Source organism: Chlorocebus sabaeus, chromosome 8 (assembly GCF_047675955.1).
Source record: "Chlorocebus sabaeus isolate Y175 chromosome 8, mChlSab1.0.hap1, whole genome shotgun sequence".
Taxonomy (NCBI): Eukaryota; Metazoa; Chordata; class Mammalia; order Primates; family Cercopithecidae; genus Chlorocebus; species Chlorocebus sabaeus.
The window spans coordinates 106,031,671-106,056,050 of NC_132911.1; the positions used below are offsets into that span (position 1 = coordinate 106,031,671).

Consider the following 24,380-nt stretch of genomic DNA (forward strand, 5'->3'; position numbering starts at 1 on the left):
TGTCAGTGTATTGCCCTTAGTTTAAAAATGTACAACTACATAAATAAAAACTATTGTTTCTTCAATATTACTTGACATTTCTTCTGTAATTTCTTTATTTAAAAAAGTAAATGTAACAAGATACTTAAAAAAGGCTAGATACAAAAGTAGTTAAGCTGCTCACGAACATTTAAAATTTTCCAAAATGTATCTTCAATAATCATGATCTTATAAAACATTTTACAGTTATCAGAAAGTGCCCAGGCTGAGTTTACATAACTGAAATACCTTAGTACAAATGTCTAGTTAGACTGAAGTGCAGTAACCTCTTGACTGACTGCTCGTTGAAATAGGGATACAAAGAAAAAGTTGATTGTGATAAAAGTATTGTGCATTGGCCCCATCGTATGTACAAAAAAAGTGCCCTCACTCAAATGAGCAAATTACATGCAAAATATTAGTGATATCATTTAATATCCTAGAGCTCAATGCAGTCAAACCGCAATAAAAGTGGTTTTTGTAGGTAAAAGTGATTTCATCTCTTAAGATCTGAATGTCGAACTTTTTTACAAGTTCCATATACATGATACACAGTTGCAGCCAACCACAAATTAAACACCATAAAAAAAGTTAAAATGAAAACACAGAACATACTTAATTTTTTATTTTGAAATTCCCTATTCCCTCTATACAAGAACCTTTGCTGAAACAGTTTCCACAAAGGCAGCAGTGAATTTTCAGAACATTTACATTTTTTCCCCCTCAGCAAAAAGATAAATCACAGTGTAAATTATGTTGTTCTGCTGTCATCTTTGGCTGGGGTTAGACCCAGAAGTTGGTGACTAGCAAACCAATATAGCCAAATGTTGCTAGTGCTCCTCAGGCCTTTAAGCTATAAACTGAGAAAGGAATGTCTGCATTTTATCTCTTTAAGGTACCACCAGGGGGGTATGACAGCATTAACTTCCATAAACTTTTATAGACAAATGGAAAAAATCTACAAAATTCGCTAGTAATATTACACAGCAATACACACTTTTTATACTCTACACAAAACCAAAATTCTTGGTCTTAATGGCGAGTAACAATTTCTGTTTGAGAATCTGTTTAGAGGAATAGAGTGGGACGTAAAGTCGAGAAATGCAAGTATTTGCAGTAGGAAGATGTTGGTCATCTGGTGGTCTTATTGTGATTGAGGGCATAGGCTGGAATCCTTCTTCACTGGCTGGCAATGATGGGCTTGATGTCCAAAAGTAAACCTAAACAGGAATTTAACAGGTTAATATTTAACTCTTAACTAGCCCTATTGTTATGAAAGGAGATATTAGTTTGAATTGGGTTTTAAATATATTTTCTTATACTAAAAAGGAAAGGGATCATTCATACCTCAAGACAGGTTTTTGTTGTTTTTTTTTCCCCCAAGGGAGTAAGTCCAGAGTAGAGGGAAAAAAAGGTGACTTTCTGTTACAGAGCCTCAGTATTTTCATCTGTAACATGAGGCTGTTGGACTAAATGGTTTTTAAGAGCCTTTCTTGCAGCTAAATTCCATAAACTGTCTATTAGTGGAAAAAAGGCTACCAAACAAAAGATATGGTCTTAGGTTCAAAACTTACACAGGTTATCTTAAAAAGTTATTTTGCATTAAGGAGCAAAATAATGTAAATAATAAAGCAAAAAAAGTATTTACTGCTACATTGTGATACGGAATCATTTTATAATAGTAATTATTGGGGAACATCTATGCATCAAAATTCATGCAATAAGCCATGTTAACACTAAGTTGTATCATATATCTATAATAAAACTTTGTACAACACAGTGTAAATGATGCTCAGTAAATGTTAACTTACGCTTTTTCACTTAACCAAGGATACGCCTCCCTGAAATATTTCACTGAACATGTAACATTCCTCATTAATCCATCCCTTCATATATACATATGCATCAGTGTCTCTCTCTCTCTTAAGGAAAAGCTTTTTTTTAAATCTAATCATTTTAAAACACACAATTTAACAATGAAGTATATCCAACTTCCTAGAATGACTAGGAAACCTAAACAAACTTATGATTTCCTGAAGCACAGTTGCATGGGCAAGCTCATCTAGAATTCTATATAAAGGGACAGAAAAAGAAAAAAGAGAAAACCTAAGTATCAGGATCTATAAAATCTGAAAAGAAATAGAAAACCGGTACTCTGGAGATGAAGCTGATCCAAACCACTCATTTCATAGATAAGAAACAGGCTTAATGTAAAGTGTTTCTTCAAGGATGAATGTGGTTAACCAGGGTAGATGACCTCACTGCTGGATCTCCAAGAAGTTGGAAGAAGAGAAATACTTTTACTAGTGAATTATATGCTCCAAGAGGGAAATAAACTATAGTGTTACCCAGTAACTCTGGAAACCTATAATTTGCAGGACTAACTAATTCATGGGAGAACTGTTTCAGAAACCCCATTCTTATGTCCTCTAGATGCATCAGGATGAAACCAACAATATGTGAAGGATGACTTCCCAAAAAGAGGAGAAGGGTAAGGGGGAGGAAGATACCATGATATATTGCTTACACCCTAAACACAGATTTTCAGTAAGAGTTTAGGGTTCACAAATTAAAGCTGTTGACAGGAAATTCTGAGGTCTTCATAGAAGGTTTTCTTTTTTCTAAGATTGAGTCATTAGCAAATTTTTCTTTCAGTAGAAGGCAGAAACTGTCATGAGATTTAAGTTGTCTGACTGGACTGAGGAAATACTGGTTTAAAAACGGCAGAAAATTAAAACTAGGGAATAGATTAAAACAGATAACTTAGAACTTACACCGGATAGCCAATCATTTCTATTTCTGTTTTTGGTGGTTCTTACAGACTTGATATGGCCCTTGTCTTAAGGAAACAAGGTGCCCTGAATCTAAAGACTGACTAAAGGTGGCAGAACTTAAGCTATTTAGGTGATCCTGAAACCAACAGGGACAGTTATGGTATATGGCACTAGTGGGAACTTTAAGAGCCACAAGACTGGGGAAGTCAAATGCTGACCAATTATATCAAACCCACCTGGGGAACAAACTAAGTCAAAATTACCAGGGTGGCTAAAAGCTGAGAAATGAACTGGGTGGCAGTTAGGACTGCTGAACAAACCTATCTCACCATAGCAGAGAAATATTAGAATACACTTAAGAGCCATGTAAAGATGAGTTCCCCTCCTTCCCTCCACCACCTCCAAAATAAACTCCTGTCTGAATGAAGGTAAATGGGAATCTGCAAGTTTTTTCTTTCCTGCACAAGTAACCACTTCCCTCTTATTCAAATAAAATAAAGGATATATCTAGAAACCTGATCATTTTAAAGTATTTCCATGAGCGGTCTAGTTTAGAACTAAGGCTGGTTAGACAGGAGAAACGTTCCAGGAACCATGAAGAATACGAGTATAGAAAGGATCTTCCAAGGTTTTCTAGATAAGGAATGTCCTTCAAATTTCTACAAGAAAGCAGCATATTGCCTTTCAAGATTAATGGGCAGGATGATTGGGTTATGGTTTTACTTGATGGGTGGACGTAAGTTCCACTGAGAGGCAGACTTTACACTAAGATCAAAGCTTCTGTTATCTAATTTATGATTCTAAGTTAGCTGGGGCTCTGTACTAAGAACATTCTGAAAGATTTAGTACCCACATATCACAATGAAGCTACTCTCTTCCTAGTGTGCAGATAACAATCAAGATAATACTCAGCAATTCTGTCAACACTTGGCACTAGTCAAAAGGATTAAGGATGTATACAGGGAGAAGCATATGTAGGCAGTACAAGAAAGAAAGATAAAAAGCCATGTTGCAACAATAAACTGTTATCTTCTGGGACTAAGGACAGCATATTAACAGCTAAATGTACTTCACTCTGCTTACAGCTTTAGTAATACTTCAGATATTGTTATAGAGCAGAAAAACAAAAATTGCCTTATTTGTGACCTTCTATAATTGCCCTACCCCAAATTAAAATGACCATTACAAACCTAAAAGGCCATCATACATGGTATTTTTAAATTTTATATTTCCTTCTACAAATCTTGTGAAATAAATTTTAACTTACAAGATCTTGTCGTTCTGTCATGCTCATCTTCTCTACTATTGACCAGAACCAACGCTTGAACTGCAGAAGCTTCTCAGCATTTTCTCCTAAGAATGAAGAATGGAAATAAAATACACTATACCAGTTGTTGTTATTATCTGTAGAACATTACTAATCTTATAATAAAAGGATGCAAGATTAAAACATTATTTAAGACTTGGGGGGGAGTGTCTAATTCCTAATACAGGAAATTAAGAGCATTTGCATAATGCAAAACCTCTACAGTTCATTAGTCAATCCTGACTCAATATGACCAAAACAAGACAAATGAACCACCAGCCTTAAACTTGATATTTGCATGACTTTAATCTCATCTGTATGTCATTATTCTTATGATCTCAAGAAATGCAGATTCTCATTCTTTCACTGGGTGGGGAATGCAGAGAGGGGAGACCAGAGATTCTGCCTGTCTAAAATGCTTTCAGATGATGCCAATGCTGCTGATCCGAGGATCATACTTGGAGTGGCAAGATCTTGGGCAGTTTCTTTCGATACTCTGTCTTCCTTCCTAAATTTTTGGTTTGTAAATGAGACAAATTCTTATTAGTATTAAAAACTGTATTACAAGGTAGCACAAAAACTATTACAATTTATAATTTGGCTGAAGCTGCTTGCAAAATAGGAAAAATAAAGGGGAAAAAATCAGTACCTTTGTGTACATAATAATCTTGGAATATAGGTATAATCCTTTCACAGAGAACTTCTTGGAGCTTCTAATGTACAGTCACAGCTAAAAAGCCTATTCCTAGACCATAGGACTTTCAAAAGAGAGAATTGCAGCAAATCAAACACTGGAGACAAAGGTTTTTCTTTCAAGAGGATTATCACCACCACTCCTTATTCTTCCTAGATTCCTAGAATCTAGGAAGTGTTTGTGTGCTACTGTGTTTTTAGAAGTGCGATTTGGGTCCAGCTCTATAAAGCAATCATCATACAAATTCTTTCATTAGGGAGTTTAAGCAACATGAATCAGAAAAGCCCAGAGTTGTCACAGGGATTACTTTTTCTTAATCAGTATATATGAATCCTTTTTTATACAGTTGCTCACCATGAAAAATTTTTGTTTGTATTCATATTTTTTGAAACCTAGAAAAATTAAGCAGTAAAAGAGTTAAGAATAACCTAATGCTAAGCCATCAAAATACTATTTACTTCAAACATACCTTTAAAAATAATGTAAAAAAATTGTTTTAATGCTTGAGTAATACAAGCAATTTCCCAAACCCTATAAAGAGATCTAAGAACTTCAAACTCAGAAAATGCTGACTGACCTATCTATAGACTTCATTCTTTAAACTTTTTAAAAATGTCCTACCTGATTCATCATTGAAAGAGGTAAAACTGATCAGCATTTGCACATTGACTTCACCGCAGCCATTTACCAAAAGCCTAAAATCTTCTGCCGTTAAATCTTCTAATGAATTTTTTGGAAGCACATCTAGTAGACCTTTCCTCATTGCCTAGAGAATTTCAGAAACAGTAATACTTCATTTTCCATGTAACATTTATTTATATTATTAAAGCACAAGATCTAATTTTAGCAGCCTTCTCTAAGAATGTTAGTTCCCATTTTAAACCAGAAAGCAAAAACAAATTCAGTCCTGTATTTTTTATTAAGATTCAAAAGAGAGAAAGGCAGGAAGTGGGGAGGGAAGGCACAGTGAATAAGCTATAGGTTCAAAAGTGAAGTAGTAGTGTTATATACCAGTGGTTTAACAATTTTAAAAGTTATGTTAATAACAAACAGGCTAGTCATCAAGAATAGCTTCAGTCTTCAAAAGTGGTATCCTGTCAGCATCTCAGGAAAGATACATTGACAACAAACCTCCCAGATACAAACTCAAAAGCTAGATGTTTACTGAGAAATTATCATGTGCCAGGAATTGTCTTAGTACCTTACCTAATTCAATTTAATCTCACCCTCATTTTGCAGAGGAGGGATACAAGGCACAAAAAACTTAATTTGGTAACATCATACAGCTAGAGGGTGGTAGAGCCATGATTTGAACTCACAGTACAACTCCAAAGCCTGCACAATTATTGTAGCACAGGGATCAGAAACACTGAACACCACCAGTCATAAAGCTATATAAACATTTTACAGGTTGGGTGCGGTGGCTCATGCCTGTAATCCCAACACTTTGGGAGGCCAAGATGGGCGGATCACGAGATCAAGACCACCCTGGCCAACATGGTGAAACCCCATCTCTACTAAAAATACAAAAACCAGCTGGGCGTGCGGGTGCGCACCTATAGTCCCAGCTACTCAGGAGGCTAAGACAGGAGAATAACTTGAACCCAGGAGGCAGAGGGTGCACCGAGCCAAGGTTGGGCCACTGTACTCTAGCCTGGTGACAGAGCGAGACTCTTGTCTCAAAAAAAAAAAAAAAAAAAATTTAACCCTGGATGGGGAAAGAATTAACATAGTAGGATTGATGTTACTCTTTAGAAGGGCCTGACTGTACGGCTGGTGTTGGCTGGTGTTTGAGAACTTGGTTTTTGCGATATTCCAACATTACTAGCTGACCAGGCTGTTTTGAATGTCTGGAGCAATGAACCATGCTGTATCAGACTGCCTGGACTATTTGTGCAAACAATGCAGTTCAAGATGAATGTGTGCTTTCTTCAGGGATTCTGGAATTTCAGTAATCATGGCTGGTTGTGCAGACAGAAAATGCCAATGGAACTAGCCTCAAATAAAAACACTGAGCTCTGACTCCAAAGTGGGCTTCCCTAAGCACAAACAATGTATACATGTTGATACATTTCACTGGTGGAAGAATTGTGTTCTTGCAATAACTCATCCCCCTACTTGAGAGAGAATTTTGAAACCCTGCACCTGGATTCCTCAAGACTCTGCCTAATATTTCTTTTTTCCCCTACTGATCTTGCTGTGGGTCCTTTTGCTATAATAAACCATAACTGTTAAGTACAACTGCTTCTGAGTCCTGTGAGTTCTTTTAGCAGGTTACCCAAATTAGTTTTGGTAATAAAACTAAAGGTGTTTGTGGTATCAAAAGGATTGGTTTAGGGTCCTACCACTAACATAGTAGGACAAAGGACTAAGATATATTATTTTACACATACATTTTAAAATATAAAGACAATTCTTTATCTGACCAGAACGTAAGCGATGGAAACATTTTGGTATAAAAAGCCTTTGTTCCTCTCAGTCTGTCTCAGTAACTCTACCACTAAAACAGTAGGACCCTACAACAGTCGTTCTGGTACCATAAGCACCCTTTCCACACTTTCGTTTGCCAACGCTACTGTCTCACAATGGCATGGTTTTTCCAATAGTTTCATCAAAAAGAAAATGAGTACTTTGTCTGAATTCTTAAAATTAGGTGTAATTTACATTGTAAATAAAATATTTTGGTTTAAAAACTTTGGCCTTTTATAAATAAGCTGAATATATACTTAGCTAGGTTACCACACATGAAGACACAAATAGCCTCACTGGATCACACAACACTTTCTAGAAACACTTACATGTAAGGGCTGTTCTGCAACTACCAACATTCTGTGTTCTGCATATTTCCGCACATACTCATATACATTCTGTGGAGTGACTGGTATATTTACACCATTAGGAATGAGTTCGACCTGTGAAAAATTTACCAGTGCTATTTAAAGGCAATTTTGTCAAAGCAGTAAAACATTAACTGTTTATAAAACTAGTTCCTAAAATTTTTAAATATAAACACAGTTCTTTATTTGACCAGAATCTAAGAGATGGAAACATTTTAGGCCATAAAAAAGTACAAGCCGCTGGGCGCAGTGGCTCACGCCTGTAATCCCAACACTCTGGGAGGCCGAGGTGGGTGGATCACAAGGTCAGGAGATGGAGACCATCCTGGTCAACATAGTGAAACCCCATCTCTATTAAAAATACAAAAATTAGGTGGGCATGGTGGCGCATGCCTGTAATCCCAGCTACTGGGGAGGCTGAGGCAGAAGAATCACTTGAACCAGGGAGTCAGAGGTTGCAGTGAACTGAGATGGTGCCACTGCACTCCAGCCTGGTGACAGAGCAAGGCTCCATAAAAAAAAAAAAAAGAAAAAAGTACAAGCCCTTCTACCTCAGTCTGTCTCACTAACTCTTGATCCATCTTTAACACCTACAGTATCCATTTCTCCTATGTGTTCACACATGTTCTTCTCTTTCAGTCCCTAACTAAACTGTCTATACATAAGACAAGCACAGTAGATTAACCAAATTCTCTTGCCAGAATCAGAAAAGTGCATATTTGCTTTACCTGTCCTCCACCTTCTTCTTTACATAGGTCAATTGCAAATGCCAAATCCATTGCTGAGAAAACAGCATCAGCATCTGAACTCTGAGAAGCGAGGATTAGTTGCCGCAAACTCTCATACATTACAGGGTCAAAAAAAGCAAAATCATGCCAATTGACCTGAAAAAGTAATCATATGAAACTCAGTTATGAAAGAAACAGCTTCATTAAATTAATTAGTAAATTAAAATCTGATAAAGAATTTTATCTAATTTGAAGATATACCGACATAGAATAACTTCCCACTCGGTATATAACTGTTTAAAGAGAGAAGTTTAATAAATATTTGGCTCTGACAATATTTGCTTTTCAAAGCATAAGAAGGGTTATATTTTGAAAAAATATAAAGCCAAAAGCCTAATAGTTTTAAAGTTCTAAAACTGCAAAACTTTGCACTACTTATTAAACACCAATTATGGGGAGCAGCTGGCTCTGAACTTAATATACATCTTATTCTTGATAGTAACATAAAATACAGATTATTAAATTCAGATGATAAATCTGACACTCAAGGAAATTTAGTAACTTGCCCCAAGGTCACTTTATTGGGTTAAACTTGGGTCTATTTGATTAGCTGTTTCCTAAACCCTGCTGAAGACTCAATGTATCAACCATTTTATGTTGCCAAGCTTTGAGTCTAGTTCTTTAAATAAGGACATTTTAGCTGGAACACTTTAAGAATTTAATAGGGTCAGAGTTAAAAAGAAAAAAATCATATGATATTCATGTACTAATAGAAAATTATTCATCAGGTCTGATTAAAGAGAATTATTAGGAGACTACAGCTTTAACATGCTTAAACATGCTTATTTATCAGATGTGTGACATGTACCTCTGGAAAAAAACTAACATAAGTCCTCAAAGCCACTGGCTGGACATGGTGACTCACACCTATAATGCCAGCACTTTGGGAGGAATCACTTGAGGTCAGGAGTTTGAGAACAGACTGACCAACATGGTGAAACTCCATCTCTACTAAAAATACAAAAATTAGCCAGGCGTGGTTGTGTGTGCCTACAGTCCCAGCTACTTGGGAGGCTGATACAGGAGAATCGCTTGAACCTGGGAGGTGGAGGTTTACAGTGAGCCGAGGTCACACCACTGCACTCCAGCATGAGCAACGGGGCGGGACTCTATCTCAAAAAAATTGATTAATTAAAGCCTTGATAGGTTCTTGGCTGCAACTTTGAAATGACAAACAGCAGGTTCTCAAATAACATTATTTCATTATAAAGTTGATAAGAAAAAACTGGTTGCATTTCAATTAAGAGTTGCAGTTTCCAAGAACCTGTTAACAACAGTAAGAACTTACTCAATCCCAGCTACTCGGGAGGCTAACACATGAGAATCACTTAAACCTGGGGGCTGGAGGTTGCAGTGAGCAGAGATTGTGCCACTGCACTCCAGCCTGGGTGACAGAGACTGTCTCAAAAAAAAAAAAAAAAAAAAAAAAAAAAAAAGGACTTAATCTATTCCATTTATTTTGTGTCAAGTAATTTCTCTAAAGTATTTTTAGGAACGTGGACGGTTTTGTTTTAAATCAAAAGCTACATAATTAGCATTGTATATTATTTTAAAGCAAAACGGTTTTTCTTTTCCCCCTGCCATCATAAAGGGAAGTGAAGGCTATCAAACTATCAAAACGCATAAAGAAGATAAGCTAATTCCATCATCCAGAGATCAATATTGAGCATGCTGTGTTGTACTTCTTACATTCTTTGGCCACCCCCATGTACCTCTTATATGTATTTTTGAAGTTGGAATGCTCTATTTTTTTTTTTTTTTTTGAGACAGGGTCTCGCTCTGTCACCCAGGCTGCAGTGCAGTGGTACAATCATGCTTCACTGAAGCCTCAAACTCCTGGGTTCAAGCAGATCCTCCTACCTCAGTCTTCCAAGTATAGCTGGGAGCACAAGTGCATGCCACCACACTCAGTTAACTTCTTACATTTTTGATTGAGTCAGAGTCTCTTATGCTATCCAGGCTGGTCTCAAACTCCTGGGCTCAAGAGATGCTTCTGCCCTGGCCTCCCAAAGTGTTGGGATTACAGGTGTCAGGCATGAGCCACTGTGCCTGGCCTGGAAGGCTCTTTTCAATACTACTACCTTCTCTACCACCCAGTACAACTAATAATAGTGGATACAATTTACCGAGCACTTACTATTTGCCAGGTACTTACGATGTTGTGTTTCTTACCAATTTATAAATGGGGAAACATGGCAGAAATGTCAGCATATTTGTTGGCAACAGGACGTAGGTCTGTCAGACCCCCAGCCCCGCCTGTGTTATCCACTCTGCTATGCCATCTCCCCATAGTCTTTTTCTGTCATTAATTTATTATTAATTTTACTTTTGTTGACCATAATTGTATAATTAAATGTTTTAAAGTTACTTATAATGGCTGTAATGCTTTAAGATTTAATAGTTAATTAATGCTATAAACAGTATGCTAGCATTTGATTATTTTATAAAAGAAAATTTCTGCAATTGTGAATACAATTAAGTTCATCAAAATCACTTACTTTTCTACCAAGCAATACTTTAATTACATGTCTATTCAATGTGATAGGACATAGTTCATTCTGTAACAGACATAGTCCAAGAATCCTAAAAACAAAGACAGAGAAATAAGATATAAATAATTCTAGAATACATAAATAATTCTAGAATACATATATCCCCCCACACATATTTTGAGAAATTCTCTACAGCCTCCTTTCTATTCAGCATAAAGTACAGCACATACACTTTTTCAAAAAAAAAAAAAAAAAAAAACAACAACAGGAATACCAGGCTGAGAATGTTTTGTTTTTGAGACACTCTGCCACCCAGGGTGAAGTGCACTGGCACAGTCAGGTGATCCTCCTACCCCAGCCTCCCAAGTAGCTGGGACTACAGGAATGCACCACCGTGCCCATTAATTTTTTTTTTATTTTATTTTTAGTAAAGACAGGGTTTGGCCATGTTGCCCAGCCAGGTCTCCAATTCCTGGGCTCAAGTGATCCTCCCGGCTCAGTCTCCCAAAGTGCTGAGATTACAGGCGTGAGCCACCACACCCAGCCTACATACATTTTAAAACAAATATACTTTAGAAAATCTCATAAATTGAAATGTTTAAAAAAAATTCAAACCCAAGATTAAAGTTCTTTTACCTGCCAATGTTTCTGAAACAATTCAACCTTGCTTCTGTGTTCTTGCCAGGCCTTGGAGTGTAAAATCCTCTTTTCCCAGGTTGGTAAAACAAAGGGGCATTGTCATCACCATCGTCTGTATCATCTAAGTCCATATCTACTACACTTCGACTAGAGCCATGACGCTTTCGGTTTTCCTGCTAACAAAGAATATCAGAGAGTGAGCCCCAAGATTCATTGAAAAAACAAAACATACGAAATGGTTCTCTGAAATCATTCAAATGAAGTCAGGTAGGAAGAGCAACATAAATATTTAAACATATGTGTATAACAATATTAAAGGTAAATCAACTTTTAATTTGCCCTTTCGGAATATGACACACAAAGCTTGTGTATTATTAGGTCTTTAACATCTCTGTTGTTAAAATAAAGTCATTTAATGAAACCTGGGTAAGCTTCTTTCACTTTATTGCCTGAAAATTCTTTTCACTGGATACAGAATTCTGTCATCACTTTGCTGAATTTCTGGACTTTTGGCTTCCAAAAGTGAGAAATCCACTGTCTTTCAAATCACTGTTTCCCTATAGGTAAAGAACCGTTCTTTGGCTGCTTTCAAGAATATTTCTTTATTTTACAGAAGTTTGATGATAATGTATCTGGACATAGTTTTCTTTCAGTTTCTTCTGTTGAGTTCACTGACTCTTGAATCTGGAAATCTATGTCTTTTAACAAATTTAGGAAGTGTCCAGCCATGACTTATTTCTTCAAATATTTTTTCTATAGCAATTTCTTCTCTTCCCCTGAGTATTTCAGTGACATATATGTTAGGTCTTTTGAAGCTGTCCCACAGGTCTCCCTGAAACTATCCTTTTGTTTTAAATATTTTCTCTATCTGTTCTTCGGAAAGGGTAATTTCCATCTATCTACAAGCTGACTGACACTTTCCTCCAACACCTTCATTCAGTTATTGACCCATCCTGTGAATTTTTTTCTTTCCGATATTGCACCTTTAATTATAAAAATTTCCCTTTGTTCTCTTTTGAAGTTCCTATGTGTCTGCTGAGAACCTCTATCTTTCCATTCACTAGTGTTCACCATTATCTTGCAGAACACGGGATAGTCTCTGATAATTCCAACAAGTGGGTCATCTCGTGGTTGCCATCTATTGGTTCTTTTCCTGAGAGGTGGGTCCAGTCTTTCCTGGTTCTTTGTATGCTGAGTAATTTTAGAGTGTGTCCTGGACATTGCGAAGTAGTTGTGAAAACTCTGAGTCTTAGTAAATCAATATGAATTTAGCAGGCAATCAACCTAGTTAGGTTCAAATTGGAAGTCTCACCTTCTATGTGCAATTGTTTCAATGCCAACTAAAAAGCCTCCCTTATGCTATAGCATGATATGTCACTTGTTTTCATAACGTTGCCACCAGTTACTTCTTTGAAGAATGAGTCCTGGAACTCCTGACCTCGTGACTCACCCGCCTCGGACTCCCAAAGTCCTGGGATTACAGACTTGAGCCACTGTGCCCAGCAAATTAGCCCTAGGATTCTATACATCTTTGCCTCTCTGCTCTTCAATTTGTTACATATTCAAAGTAAAGCTTAATTCAAGCTGTACTCAAATGGACACCAACCAATGGGTGGCATTACACTGAGCCGTAATTAAGCCAACCTTATTATTTGATTCTATGCATAATACCGATATATTTACCTTTGCTTCTGTCTCTCTACTGTAAACATTCATTTTATTTATAAAGACAGTTTCTTCAGAAATCCTGCTTTCATCCCCTTTATTTAAATTTCCTTACAATTTAAATTCTGTGATTATCAGCACATGAATAAAATGTTCCTTACCTGTACCTTTTCTGAGGAGTCTACTAATCCAAGATCCAGGATACTATCAGCTCCATTTTCCCTAAAAACAAAAAGTCTTTCACATTCCACATAACGGAGACTTCTAGAGTTTAGTGTATAATTTAAATTTAAAAGGACTTACTTAAAAAATATATTTAAGTTTTGGAGTCAATAAATATCCAATGCACCCACTAGTACTAATGCAGTATGAGCAGAGAAGTTAGTAATACAAATCTTTAAAAAAGTTTATCACTAGATCCTACATGTATGATTCAAGATAATGGACTAAAGGCTACCTGACAAAATGAATGTGGTCTTCATAGGGGTGCTGGAACACTTCTACAATGCTCAGAGGGAGCACTGTAGAAGAACACAAAAATGTTCAGAAAGCAATCCAATAGGATTCAAATTCTCTAGTGAATTTAATGATTCTAGAGCACTAATAAATTCATGGTTTACTCCAGAAAGCCAGGTGAAAGCCATCAATATTGTTGTATATTGGTTGCATTCAACAGAAAACATGACTAAATATGCAACTCTTAACATATATTCACAAAAATTGTTTTACCAAAAATGTACACTGTTCTTGATTTTTCTATAATGGACTAAGCTATATCAGTGTGCTGTAGCTCCAGAGACAGGGCAGAGGAATAAACAAACAGTACATAAAATCCAGAGAAGAAAAGCAGGAGCATCAGCAAAGAAAATACAGTTCTCTCAATAGTCTTTGGCTTGGACCATTAAAAGGCTCTGGAAGTGGCTGTTTAGCTCTAGTGCACAGCCTACCAGCTTATACATCTCTAGGACTGTATCTAATCTAAATTCCTAACTCAAAATCATGATTAGGAAAAAATAATACAAATTTTCATCTAAAATAATAAACACTTCAAAGCTTCAAACTGGGTATCAGAGTAGCCCCAGGATAGAAACTACAGCATAAATGTGACCTATCTTTTTTTTTTTTTTGAGACAGACTCTTACTCTATCACACAGGCTGGAGTACAGTGGCGCGATCTCAGCTCACTGCAACCTCCATCTCCCGGGTTTAAGCAATTCTCCCTGCCTCAGCCTCCAAGTAGCTGGGATTACAGGCGCTCACCACCACACCCAGCTTATTTATTTACTTATTTTATTTATTTTTTGAGACAGAGTCTCGCTCTGTCGCCTAGGCTGGAGTTCAATGGCATGGTCTTGGCTCACTGCAACCTCTGCCTCCTGGGTTCAAGCCATTCTCTTGCCTCAGCCTCCCGAGTAGCTGGGATTACAGGCGCCTGCCATCATGCCCGGCTAATTTTTGTATTTTTCATAGAGACGGGGTTTCACCATGTTAGTCAGGTTGGTCTCGAACTCCTGACCTTGTGATCCACCCGCTTCAGCCTCCCAAAGTGCTGGGATTACAGGCATAAGCCATCGTGCCCAGACATTTAAAATTTTTTTTTTTAGTAGAGACACGGTTTTGCCATGTTGGCCAGGCTGGTCTTGAACTCCTGACCTCAGGTGATCTGCCCGCCTTGACCTTCCAAAGTGCTGGGATTACAGGTGCGAGCCACCACACCTGACCTTATCTTCCTAAGTCACTTTTACTTGTCACCTTGGAAAAAGGGATATGTAATCTGTTAGATATTTTTTAGATTTTATATTAAATTCATACTTTACAGAACAGAAAGCAAAAACCTGCATGAATTTTTAAGATAAATCAGGAAGACTAAAAGAAATTTCATGGTTATGGCAAGAACACAGGTATATTATGGCCTTTGCCAGGAGGGTATTCTGGTAAGTGAATTTGAGATTTACTTTCTTTCAAGTAATTTCTAAATAACCTAGGTAACTATTAAAACCCTACCTTTAACTATTTAACTATTAAAACCTTTAACTATTAAAACCTTCTAATACATGAGAAGAACTAAGCTGTCTCACTATGGAATTTAAGCTATCATTGAAAAATACATTAAAAAAATAAAAATGCATTTAAAGTCTTATACTTTATGACATATTTTTTAAGATATGATGGCCCCCACATACTGAAAATAAGTAGCTGATGTTTAAACTGAAATGCCTTCCCAATTGTACATATTACCGTCCATGTGCAATAATGAGTTCCATGGCCTCATCCACTCTTGCTCTCAGAGAATCTTCACTTGCTAGAAGGAGAAGCAGTTGAGCTGGGGATAATTCCAACAGCATGCCAGTGATTTTACTTGCAAATGCCTGTAAATGATGAACAAATGTTAACTTGACTACTCTCTAAAACCTCTTGTCTAATTACATCTACAATCTTTTATTTAAAAAATTAATAATAAAACAAGAAACTTGGGTAAGAAATACAAAAATTTCAGAACCAGGTCTTTTATGAAACTGGAAGGTCTTTTATGAAACTGGAAGATCAATCATAGAAAAATTTGGCAGGGAATAAACAGTCCTTGCACTACCACATCTTGTTAAGGCTACTTATAATATTTGTATGACAAGTTTTCTTTTTAGGTTTTTTTATATCTCTGAGTTAAACATACATATACTCAACTTCCATATTTTTTTTTCTTCATCAGAGAGCCAGAAATATCTTTTACTTAGGGTTAAAAAAAAAAAAAAAAAGAAGGGGATAGGGTAAAGAAAAAGATACCTATGTTTAAGGCTGAGGACTTACTAGAAGAAATAATAGTTTTCTGTTATTCCTTCACTATAAAATGTGTACATACAGTTATGCATAAAGACAAAAAACAACTAATTTGTGTATTTTGTATCATATAAAGAAAAACTTGATAGAACATTCAAAATAAAATTCTTCCTGCTATACTAATCAGCATTAATGTGTTCCAACTACAGTTTGCTAACAGTCTGCTCCAAAAGTAGTAATAATTTGTTCAAATAAAGATACAAATAAATATAATGCACAGCAAATTATTTAGTGTGCAAGGAAGGTGGAACGGAGACAGTGTCCCAACATAAGGTGGCTGGAGGAAAAAATAAATTCAAGCTATACAGTTACCCTTCAGTAAACACTGCCTTATTCCCTCCTGAGCTTCCTTCTTACTGCAGAGGTAAAAAGAGTCCTCAACCATGTGGTTTTGCCAGTAGCTGACAATTTTTTTTTAAACACCATCTTTAATTCAAAAGCAAAAAAATAACACAGCCAGTTAAGAGGTAACTAAGTACACAGTACACACTGGTTGCATTGCTTGTACACGAGGATAAAGTCTCTCTCCAAGTGCCTGCCGATGTGCTGGCAAAGGATCGGGATCATCACTAGGATTCCCTTCAGAGGCTGGCCTAAAGGGCCTAGTGTCGATGGAAAGCTGTCTTCTAAAGTCTCTGTAAGAGAACGAAAACTATTATGACTTCATTTCCTTTGACTAACAAGTAAAAATATTAGCACAACTAGTAAAAAAGTTAGAAAACTAGAGCACACAGGTTGTTCAGTTATGGTACCAAGGTGGGAGAATGCCAAAACAGATGATGGTTAGGAAATAAAGATTATCTAGATTTTGTTACTTAATTTAAAAATTTTATTGTAAGGGAGTAGGACCTTAACATACCAGATATCAAGAGTCCACACACAATTCTGGAAATTTTAGTCAAAAGTAAAATGCAATCCATCCTAACAAGAGAAAACTTCAAAGATTTTAAATAGCACAATCTGCCAAAATCAATTTTTTTTTTTTTTTTTTTTTGAGATAGAGTTTTGCTCTTATTTCCCAGGCTGGAATGCAAGGCAATGGCACGATCTCGGCTCACGGCAACCTCTGCCTCCCAGGCTCAAAGAATTCTCCTGCCTCAGCCTCCCAAGTAGCTGGGATTACAGGCACGCGCCACCACACCTGGCTAATTTTGTATTTTTAGTAGAGACAGGGTTTCACCATGTTGGTCAGGCTGGTCTTGAACTCCTGACCTCAGATGATCCACCCACCTTGGCCTCCCAAAGTGCTGGGATTATAGGTGTGAGCCACCGCATGTGGCCTGAAAAATTAAGATTGTTTAAGATAAACTTAGGAGAGAATGATACTGGTAAAAAAATTCAAACAGTAACTTGAGTCAGATAAAAGAGAAAATAATTTCAACTGCTTCTGGGTTTTTAAAGCAGAACTTTTATTAGTTAATAGACTATTCTTAGTTATTGTATTTTATTAACAGACTATTCTTAGTTACTATATATATGTTCAAAATTAAAACTTTACTTTTCTAAAAAACAATCCATAATCAAGATTCTTTCATTTACAGGCCTATCTCTAATTCATCCAAAAAGGTGGTATTGAATCAAAGACACAAAATTTACCTATCCCGGTCCCTCCGAGAACCTGCTCGCAAACCACTACTCCTCCTCATTTCCCTTTCTCTCTCCCTTTCCCGATCTCTCTCTCCTCGGTTCCTTAATCTCTGCATTAAACCTAGAAGAAAATAAGAAATATACTGTATTTAGATGAATGCAAATTCAACTACCTTAAATTTCAGTCAATGCAAAGAAATGAGACAAACGTAAAGAAAACATGACAGCTAAAGATTATCTTTCCCTAGCATCTGTGTTGTTATCGCCTTTCTCTCCCTATGGGTTTTCAGGGTTGAAGGTGACTGTGTAGAATATACCTGGCACAAAATAGATGTTCACTCAATATTTGTTAATTTTCTCCCTTGTCATGTCAAAGCTGTGAAATAATATACAGCAAGTGAGGTTATGACAGTGTCACTATAAATAATGCTGAAATTTCTTACATGACTAGACTCATTTAAATATCATCTGTTCTTAGTTTTTGCCATGAAAGCATTAAAGGCCACCAGAATATTACCTATGATTATGTTTAAATTCCTAAGCCCAAGCCAGAGTACGGTTTACTGTAAGTGTACAAAAAAGATAGTTTTGAAATGTTATGATTTCCCAGTTTCCTCGAGTTTCCTCATTCACATCTCCTCATTTCTTTTCATTATAACATTAAAGAAAGTGAAATGGTGAAACTGATGAAAAGCTGAGAACTCTCACCATCAATCCTTTCTATAGCTCATTCAGTCTCCATCCACCTACAAGTCTGATAATCTTCTGCTCCTACTTGATGTGAATCTCCTAAGGCTTTTGTAATTTTCACAAATTTTAAAATTTGCTCATTGTAATCTTAAAACTTAGCTAAGAGTCCTAACCCCAAAGTGCTGATCCTCAGTGAGGTAATAAGCTTGCACCAGGATTCTTTTTTTTTTTTTAAGTCTTACTAAACGGTGAGCTTAGTGACACAGTTGATTTACACTTGGCTGCAAAGTCTTCTTCTCACTGGGGAACAGCAACAAGTTTGGAAATAGTAATTTGAACAGCACTGCTCTTAGAGTAGCATTTTCTTCTCAAATATCCATGTGGATTAAATATTGAAGTGGAGGAAATGCTGCAATTTGCTCGATGAATTTTTATATCACTAGGTATTTTACAACCTCTTACCCACCCGCAACATGTAACAATTGAGATGAAAAACTAGTACAATCACAAACATTTATCAAAATAAATTTATCAAAATAAATGTAAAGTAAGAAATTGTTGTCAATTAGAATAGTTTAAATAAGATTAAATCAATCTAGAACAAAATTATGTAAAAATGGAAATTTATACTCTCACACATATATAAACCATGATTACCACTGTTGGTTTGAGGAACAAGGAAAGAAATTTTATGATGCTTGTTATTTGTAGACTACTTACTTGTGTGGGTGCCTTTGTTGGCATTTTGGATACACTCTAGATTTGGCAATTTTTCATTTGACAAAAATGCTTGTGCAATGGCTGTATAAAAACTTCGTGCTACACCACTGCCCTCTCCTGGCTCATCCTTAAATGTGACTTTTACTCTGTGTACAGCCATTGGTGTAGTAGCACATCTTCGACCAAAGTGATTGTTAAGCTGCCTCATAGTCTGCTGAATGAGAAGATCTCGATCCCGATCAACCTATTAAAACACATCAAGAAGTCAAAAAGTAGTAAATTCAATGTTGGAAAGTAGTTAGAATTTTTTGTAGCTTGAATTTTTCTATTTTCAATCTGAAAATCTAGTTTTAGCTTTTCCTTGAGAGTTTAAAAAACTACAAAGTAATCAGAGTTCTCAGAAGCTTATCCATTACAAAATACAATGGTTTAAAGCACACAAAAATGTCTTGCAAATTAAATCAGGACAACAGAATTTAATTCAATTCTAACACTTTCTTTCAAAGGTTTATTGGAAAACAATAATCTTGTTCAATTTTGGGATACACCAGAATATCAAATAATCAGAGATGTCAAAAAAAAAAAAAAAAACAGAAAAAAACACAGATGAATTCCTTGATGACAAGCTAAGTGGGTGGGAGGCTGGAGGGGAATTAACCAAACTGGAAAATTGTTTGCATCTTTTCTCACAAAGATATATATAATCATTAATGAGTGTGTCTATCACCTATAGCTACATAAAAAGCCTCTGAAATCTGAGAGAAAGCCAACTTAGAAAAAAAAATGGGCATATCAACTGAGTTAAATACTACTATCCTAAATATATGAAATAATGTTTAACTTTGCTCAAAATAAGATAAATTCAAATTAAAACTATACTGAGGTGCTATTTCTTACCTATCAGATTAGCAAAACTCTAGAAGTTTAACAAATGCTGGCAAGACTGAGGAATCAGGCATTCTCACATTGATGGTGAAAATGCAAAATTACGCAACTGCTATGCAGAAGTATCTGTCAATGTCTAGCAAAATTACACGCACATACTCTTTGACCCAGCAATTCCACGTCTAAGCATCTATCTCAGAGACACACTAGCAAAAAAACACGAGGCCATTCATCACACTATCTGTAATAGCAAAAGACTGGAAATAAGCCCGAATACCTAGCCTGTAAGGGATTAGCTGTAAAAACTTCGATAACAATCAAAGTGCAGTATATTAAGCAGCTATAAAAGGAAGGTAGAACATCTCACATTTTCTCTGGGATATACTATTAACTGAGAAAAGCAAGATGGAATAAAATGTATAGTATGTTTGGGGAGGTAGGAGGAAGTATGTAATTAATACACACATATGCTTATATGTTTTAAAAGGGAGGGAAGGAAATAAACTTGAAAAAATGGTAAAAGAGACAAGAATAGACTTATATTCATCCTTTTGTAGAGTTCACTCTGCCACACTGTAGATATTTTACATTGATTACAAAATAAAACCAAAAGAGGAAAAAGGAATCCCTAAAATCTGAAAGCAAAATGAACAAAACGTCCTAATCATATAGAGCTGGTAGTAAAACCTACAAAGAGAAATTACTTCAAGTGACTTTAAAATAAACCTCCTTTAACTGTGTTATCTCTAACTGTATATGATCTAAGGACAAACATCTGCAAATAAATCTTTAATTATTTTGAATAATCATTTTGTTAGTGGTAGTGTTGATGTTATAATTATTTTTAAGAGACAGAGTCTCTCACATTATGTTGCCCAGGCTGTCCTCGAATTCCTGGACTCAAGCCATCCTTCCACCTCAGATTCCAGTGATGTAATTCTAAGACTGCTACTGTGTATGTTGTGGCATTAAAACAAGTGAGTAATTTAATTAATGTTGTTGGGAAGCTGGATATTCAGTCTGAAAGAAAGGAGATAAAGACAAGATCTAAGAAGCAAGGCCAGGTGTGGTGGCTCACACCTCTAATCCCAGCACTTTGGGAGGTCGGGGCAGGTGGATCACCTGAGGTCGGGAGTTTGAGACCAGCCTGGCCAACATGGTGAAACCCTGTCTCTATTAAAAATACAAAAATTAGCCTGGCATGGTGGCAGATACCTGTAATCCCAGCTACTCAGGAGGCTGAAGCAGGAGAGTCTCCTGAACCCAAGAGGCGGAGGTTGCAGTGAGCCAAGATCATGCCACTGTGCTCTGGCCTGGGTGACAAAGCAAGACTCTGCCTCAAAAAAAAAAAAAAAAAAAAAAAATCTAAAAAGCAAAAATAACAAAAACAACCCTGTGGTTCTACATCTTGAATTTGAATTGGGAGTATCAATATTAATTCATTACTTTATTTTTTTAAAAAAAGAACAAAATAAAATGCACTGCCACACTGTTATCAATTAAAAAGGCCTAGAAACCATGATCAACCCAGTAGCAATTTGCAACCTTATAGCACAGACTGTAATCTCAAAACACAATTTCCTACTAAAAGGAATCAAGACTACTTTAAGAAATGGCCGATTTAAGGTCTGTGACAGGAAATGCACAAGATGAAACATACCAGGAAGTAAGAAAGTTATCAAAAATTACTGGGCCAATGCCAAAAGGACTGAGGAATCAAAATTGACTCAAGACTCCCATTAGCCAAAGAAGACACAATTTGAGCATCAATATGAATAATAATCTCAATGGAATTAAATACATAAAAAAAGGTTTAAATCAAGGCATGCATAATGATACTTAAAAACTAAAACAAAAAAATTCATAGAGGATGCTAGGGAAACAAACTGCCAGAGAAAACCACTATTCTAAATTTGATGGTTACAATAAGAAAAAAATAAAAAGAAACCACATACACACACACACAAATAAAAAATAAATTTGGCAGTTTAACATTTCTTTTATTTTCTTTAATTTTTTAATTATAAGTACATATACCTAAGTAAAGCTATTGTTATTTTGTATGTTTTAAAATTTATATAAATAGCGTACTACAGGTATAGTATAAGAAAATCTAAATACCTTTACCTCTAGTGATAAATCTCTTGACTGCTGGTTTCTCAGTTTTTCCATTTCTCTACGGAATTTTGATTCTTTTACCTCAAAACCACCCAATTCAGTCAGGATCTTAAAAAAAAAAAAAAAAAAAAAAAAAGGCATGACAGATTATTCCCTGAAATATGTGCTTATCAAGCAGAATGGAATTTAAAGTGCACAAAATACATACTGATCCAGGTTCTGCTCCAACATCTTCCATGAATACCCTGCCGAATAGTTCTAAAGAAAGGCGCCAACGTCCTAGCAGCATATCATGGGAAATAACCATTCCCATAAAGCTACACTGTGGCCTGTAAGAAGTTTAAGGGAAGGGGCGGGGGGGAGGAAATACTTTAGCCAATTTCAAAGACTGACTGTTTTTTGTTCAATGGTAGTAACTTACTTTTTTTTTTTTTTTTTTTTTTTTTTTTAAATATTCTGAGGTCTTAACTTTCTTCAAACTGCATCCTAACAGAGAACTTTTCCATAGCTACTTGTTCCCCACAGAACTTACTATTTTTCCTCCCTTATTCCTTCTGTCTTCTACATACGGATAAATCCCTGGGCTATGTCTTACCTTCATCTTTCATTTTATCTCCTCTCCTTAAAGTCCAATGTCCATCTCCATTTAGGTGACTCCCAGATCCACCTCTACTTCAAACTTGCACCATGAACCAGAATTTCCATTTGTTAAATAAATATGTCCACGTCAATGATGCTCAATTCAAACTCAGCATGGCTAAAACTTAATATGGCTTCTTCACCACAATGACAATTCTGATTTTTTTTCAATAGTACCATCTCTTTCCCTAACGCCCTGACTTAGAGCAGATTTTAATTTTTCTTCCCCCTGTTCCATCAAAGTAATCAAGTCCATCTTAAGTTTCTCTTCCTTTCCACCATGTCCTTTCTATCCCCAAAGTCAACATTCTGCCTCAGCATCTTTCCCCCAACTAACTGAAACTATTAATAACAACAAACACCTTTCTAACCGGCCTCCTTACCTCTAATTCTCTCCAGTCTGTTTCTGCACATTCTAACCACCTCAATTCAATCCATACTGCTTCTAGGAAGCTTGGGCCACCCAAGTCCACAATTCTCCCCTGCCTTATGTGGTTGTTAGACAATGTTTATACAATGTATCTTATTTTCAAACTAGCTTTTTAACTCCAATCTAAGCAAAAAAATTATTATGCCATGTAACCAAAAAACAGAGTCAACAAATCATACTGAGCCACAGTATATACTAACAAATTTTTATTAGATAAATAAAGAACCTACCTCTTGTAAGAGAATTACAGACTTGGAAAAGGAGCACAGATAAGTGTGAATCACAAATCTAGAAAGTTCCACTCTTTCTAATTATTCAGTTTCCCCTTAGCTGAGCTGCTAACAGCAAGTCTATAAATGGTAACTAAACATGAATATACATTTTTAACACTGTACTGAACAATAAAAACAAAGGGTCTTAGCAAATACCTGAAAGATGTGAGAGGTGGCCCTTCACTTTCAGTGAGTCCTATTTCTGCTAGTAAGCTACTTTTTAATTGTGCAGCAAGATCATGAGCAGATGGCCCTGGTTTTGAACTCTCAGCTTCTTCTGGCAGCACGGGCTGTTCTTCCCCTTCTTTTTTTTGCCGGTTTTGCATGTTCATTACATTTTTCAGATTGGCAGCATAAGACATTTTTGTTGGAAGAACCTATGAATATTTACATTTAAAAGTTACAAATGAAGGGAAAAAAACTAACTAGATTTTGTCCTCAACTTAGTAATACAGGAATCATATGCAAGTTTTTTTCCCTTTCTGGAGCTTCAATGGTTCTGATGGCCCTAGCTGACCACCAATTCCAATGCATTTACCAAACCAACCTCAGACAATTTTTTTTTTTTGAGACGGAGTCTCACTCTGTTGCCTAGGCGGGAGTGCAGTGGCACAGTCTTGGCTTACTGCAACCTCCGTCTCCTGGGTTCAAGCGATTCTCCTGCCTCAGTCTCCCGAGTAGCTGGGATTACAGGCGCCCACCACCACGCCCAGCTAATTTTTTTGTAATTTTAGTAGTAGATGGGGTTTGGCTATGTTGGCCAGTATGGTCTTGAACTCTTGACCTCAAGTGATCCACCCACCTCAGCCTCCCAAAGCACTGGGATTACAGGCATGAGCCACCACATCCGGCTTTTTTTTTCCCCCCTTAAATTCACTTTTTGGCCTGAGCACAGTGGCTCACGCCTGTAATCCTAGCACTCTGGGAGGCTGAAGTGGCCGGATCACTTGAGGTCAGAACTTGGAAACCAGCCTGGCCAACATAGCGAAAC

General features: G+C 36.4%; 1 protein-coding gene across 6 annotated transcripts in view; it reads right to left on the bottom strand.

Moving 5' to 3' along the window:
* Window positions 1-609: 609 nt before the first annotated feature.
* The window catches only part of UBR5 (ubiquitin protein ligase E3 component n-recognin 5), a 152,172-nt gene continuing 128,401 nt past the window's right edge, over window positions 610-24,380 (bottom strand). For 2 of the 6 annotated variants that reach the window (XM_008001259.3, XM_008001260.3), the window contains exons 45-59: window positions 23,546-23,766; window positions 22,257-22,377; window positions 22,058-22,156; window positions 19,046-19,289; window positions 17,645-17,756; window positions 16,539-16,683; window positions 15,452-15,582; window positions 13,375-13,435; window positions 11,546-11,721; window positions 10,916-11,000; window positions 8,358-8,513; window positions 7,591-7,704; window positions 5,414-5,558; window positions 4,060-4,145; window positions 610-1,238 (exon numbers count right to left, since the gene is read on the bottom strand). In XM_008001259.3, the coding sequence (XP_007999450.1) occupies window positions 1,026-1,238; window positions 4,060-4,145; window positions 5,414-5,558; window positions 7,591-7,704; window positions 8,358-8,513; window positions 10,916-11,000; window positions 11,546-11,721; window positions 13,375-13,435; window positions 15,452-15,582; window positions 16,539-16,683; window positions 17,645-17,756; window positions 19,046-19,289; window positions 22,058-22,156; window positions 22,257-22,377; window positions 23,546-23,766 (2,109 nt within the window). In that variant the 3' untranslated portion in view covers window positions 610-1,025. Of the gene's footprint in view, window positions 1,239-4,059; window positions 4,146-5,413; window positions 5,559-7,590; window positions 7,705-8,357; window positions 8,514-10,915; window positions 11,001-11,545; window positions 11,725-13,374; window positions 13,436-15,451; window positions 15,583-16,538; window positions 16,684-17,644; window positions 17,757-19,045; window positions 19,290-22,051; window positions 22,157-22,256; window positions 22,378-23,545; window positions 23,767-24,380 lie in introns of all 6 variants that reach the window. The other 4 variants (XM_038000223.2, XM_008001256.3, XM_008001258.3 and 1 more) reach the window with 3 other exon arrangements.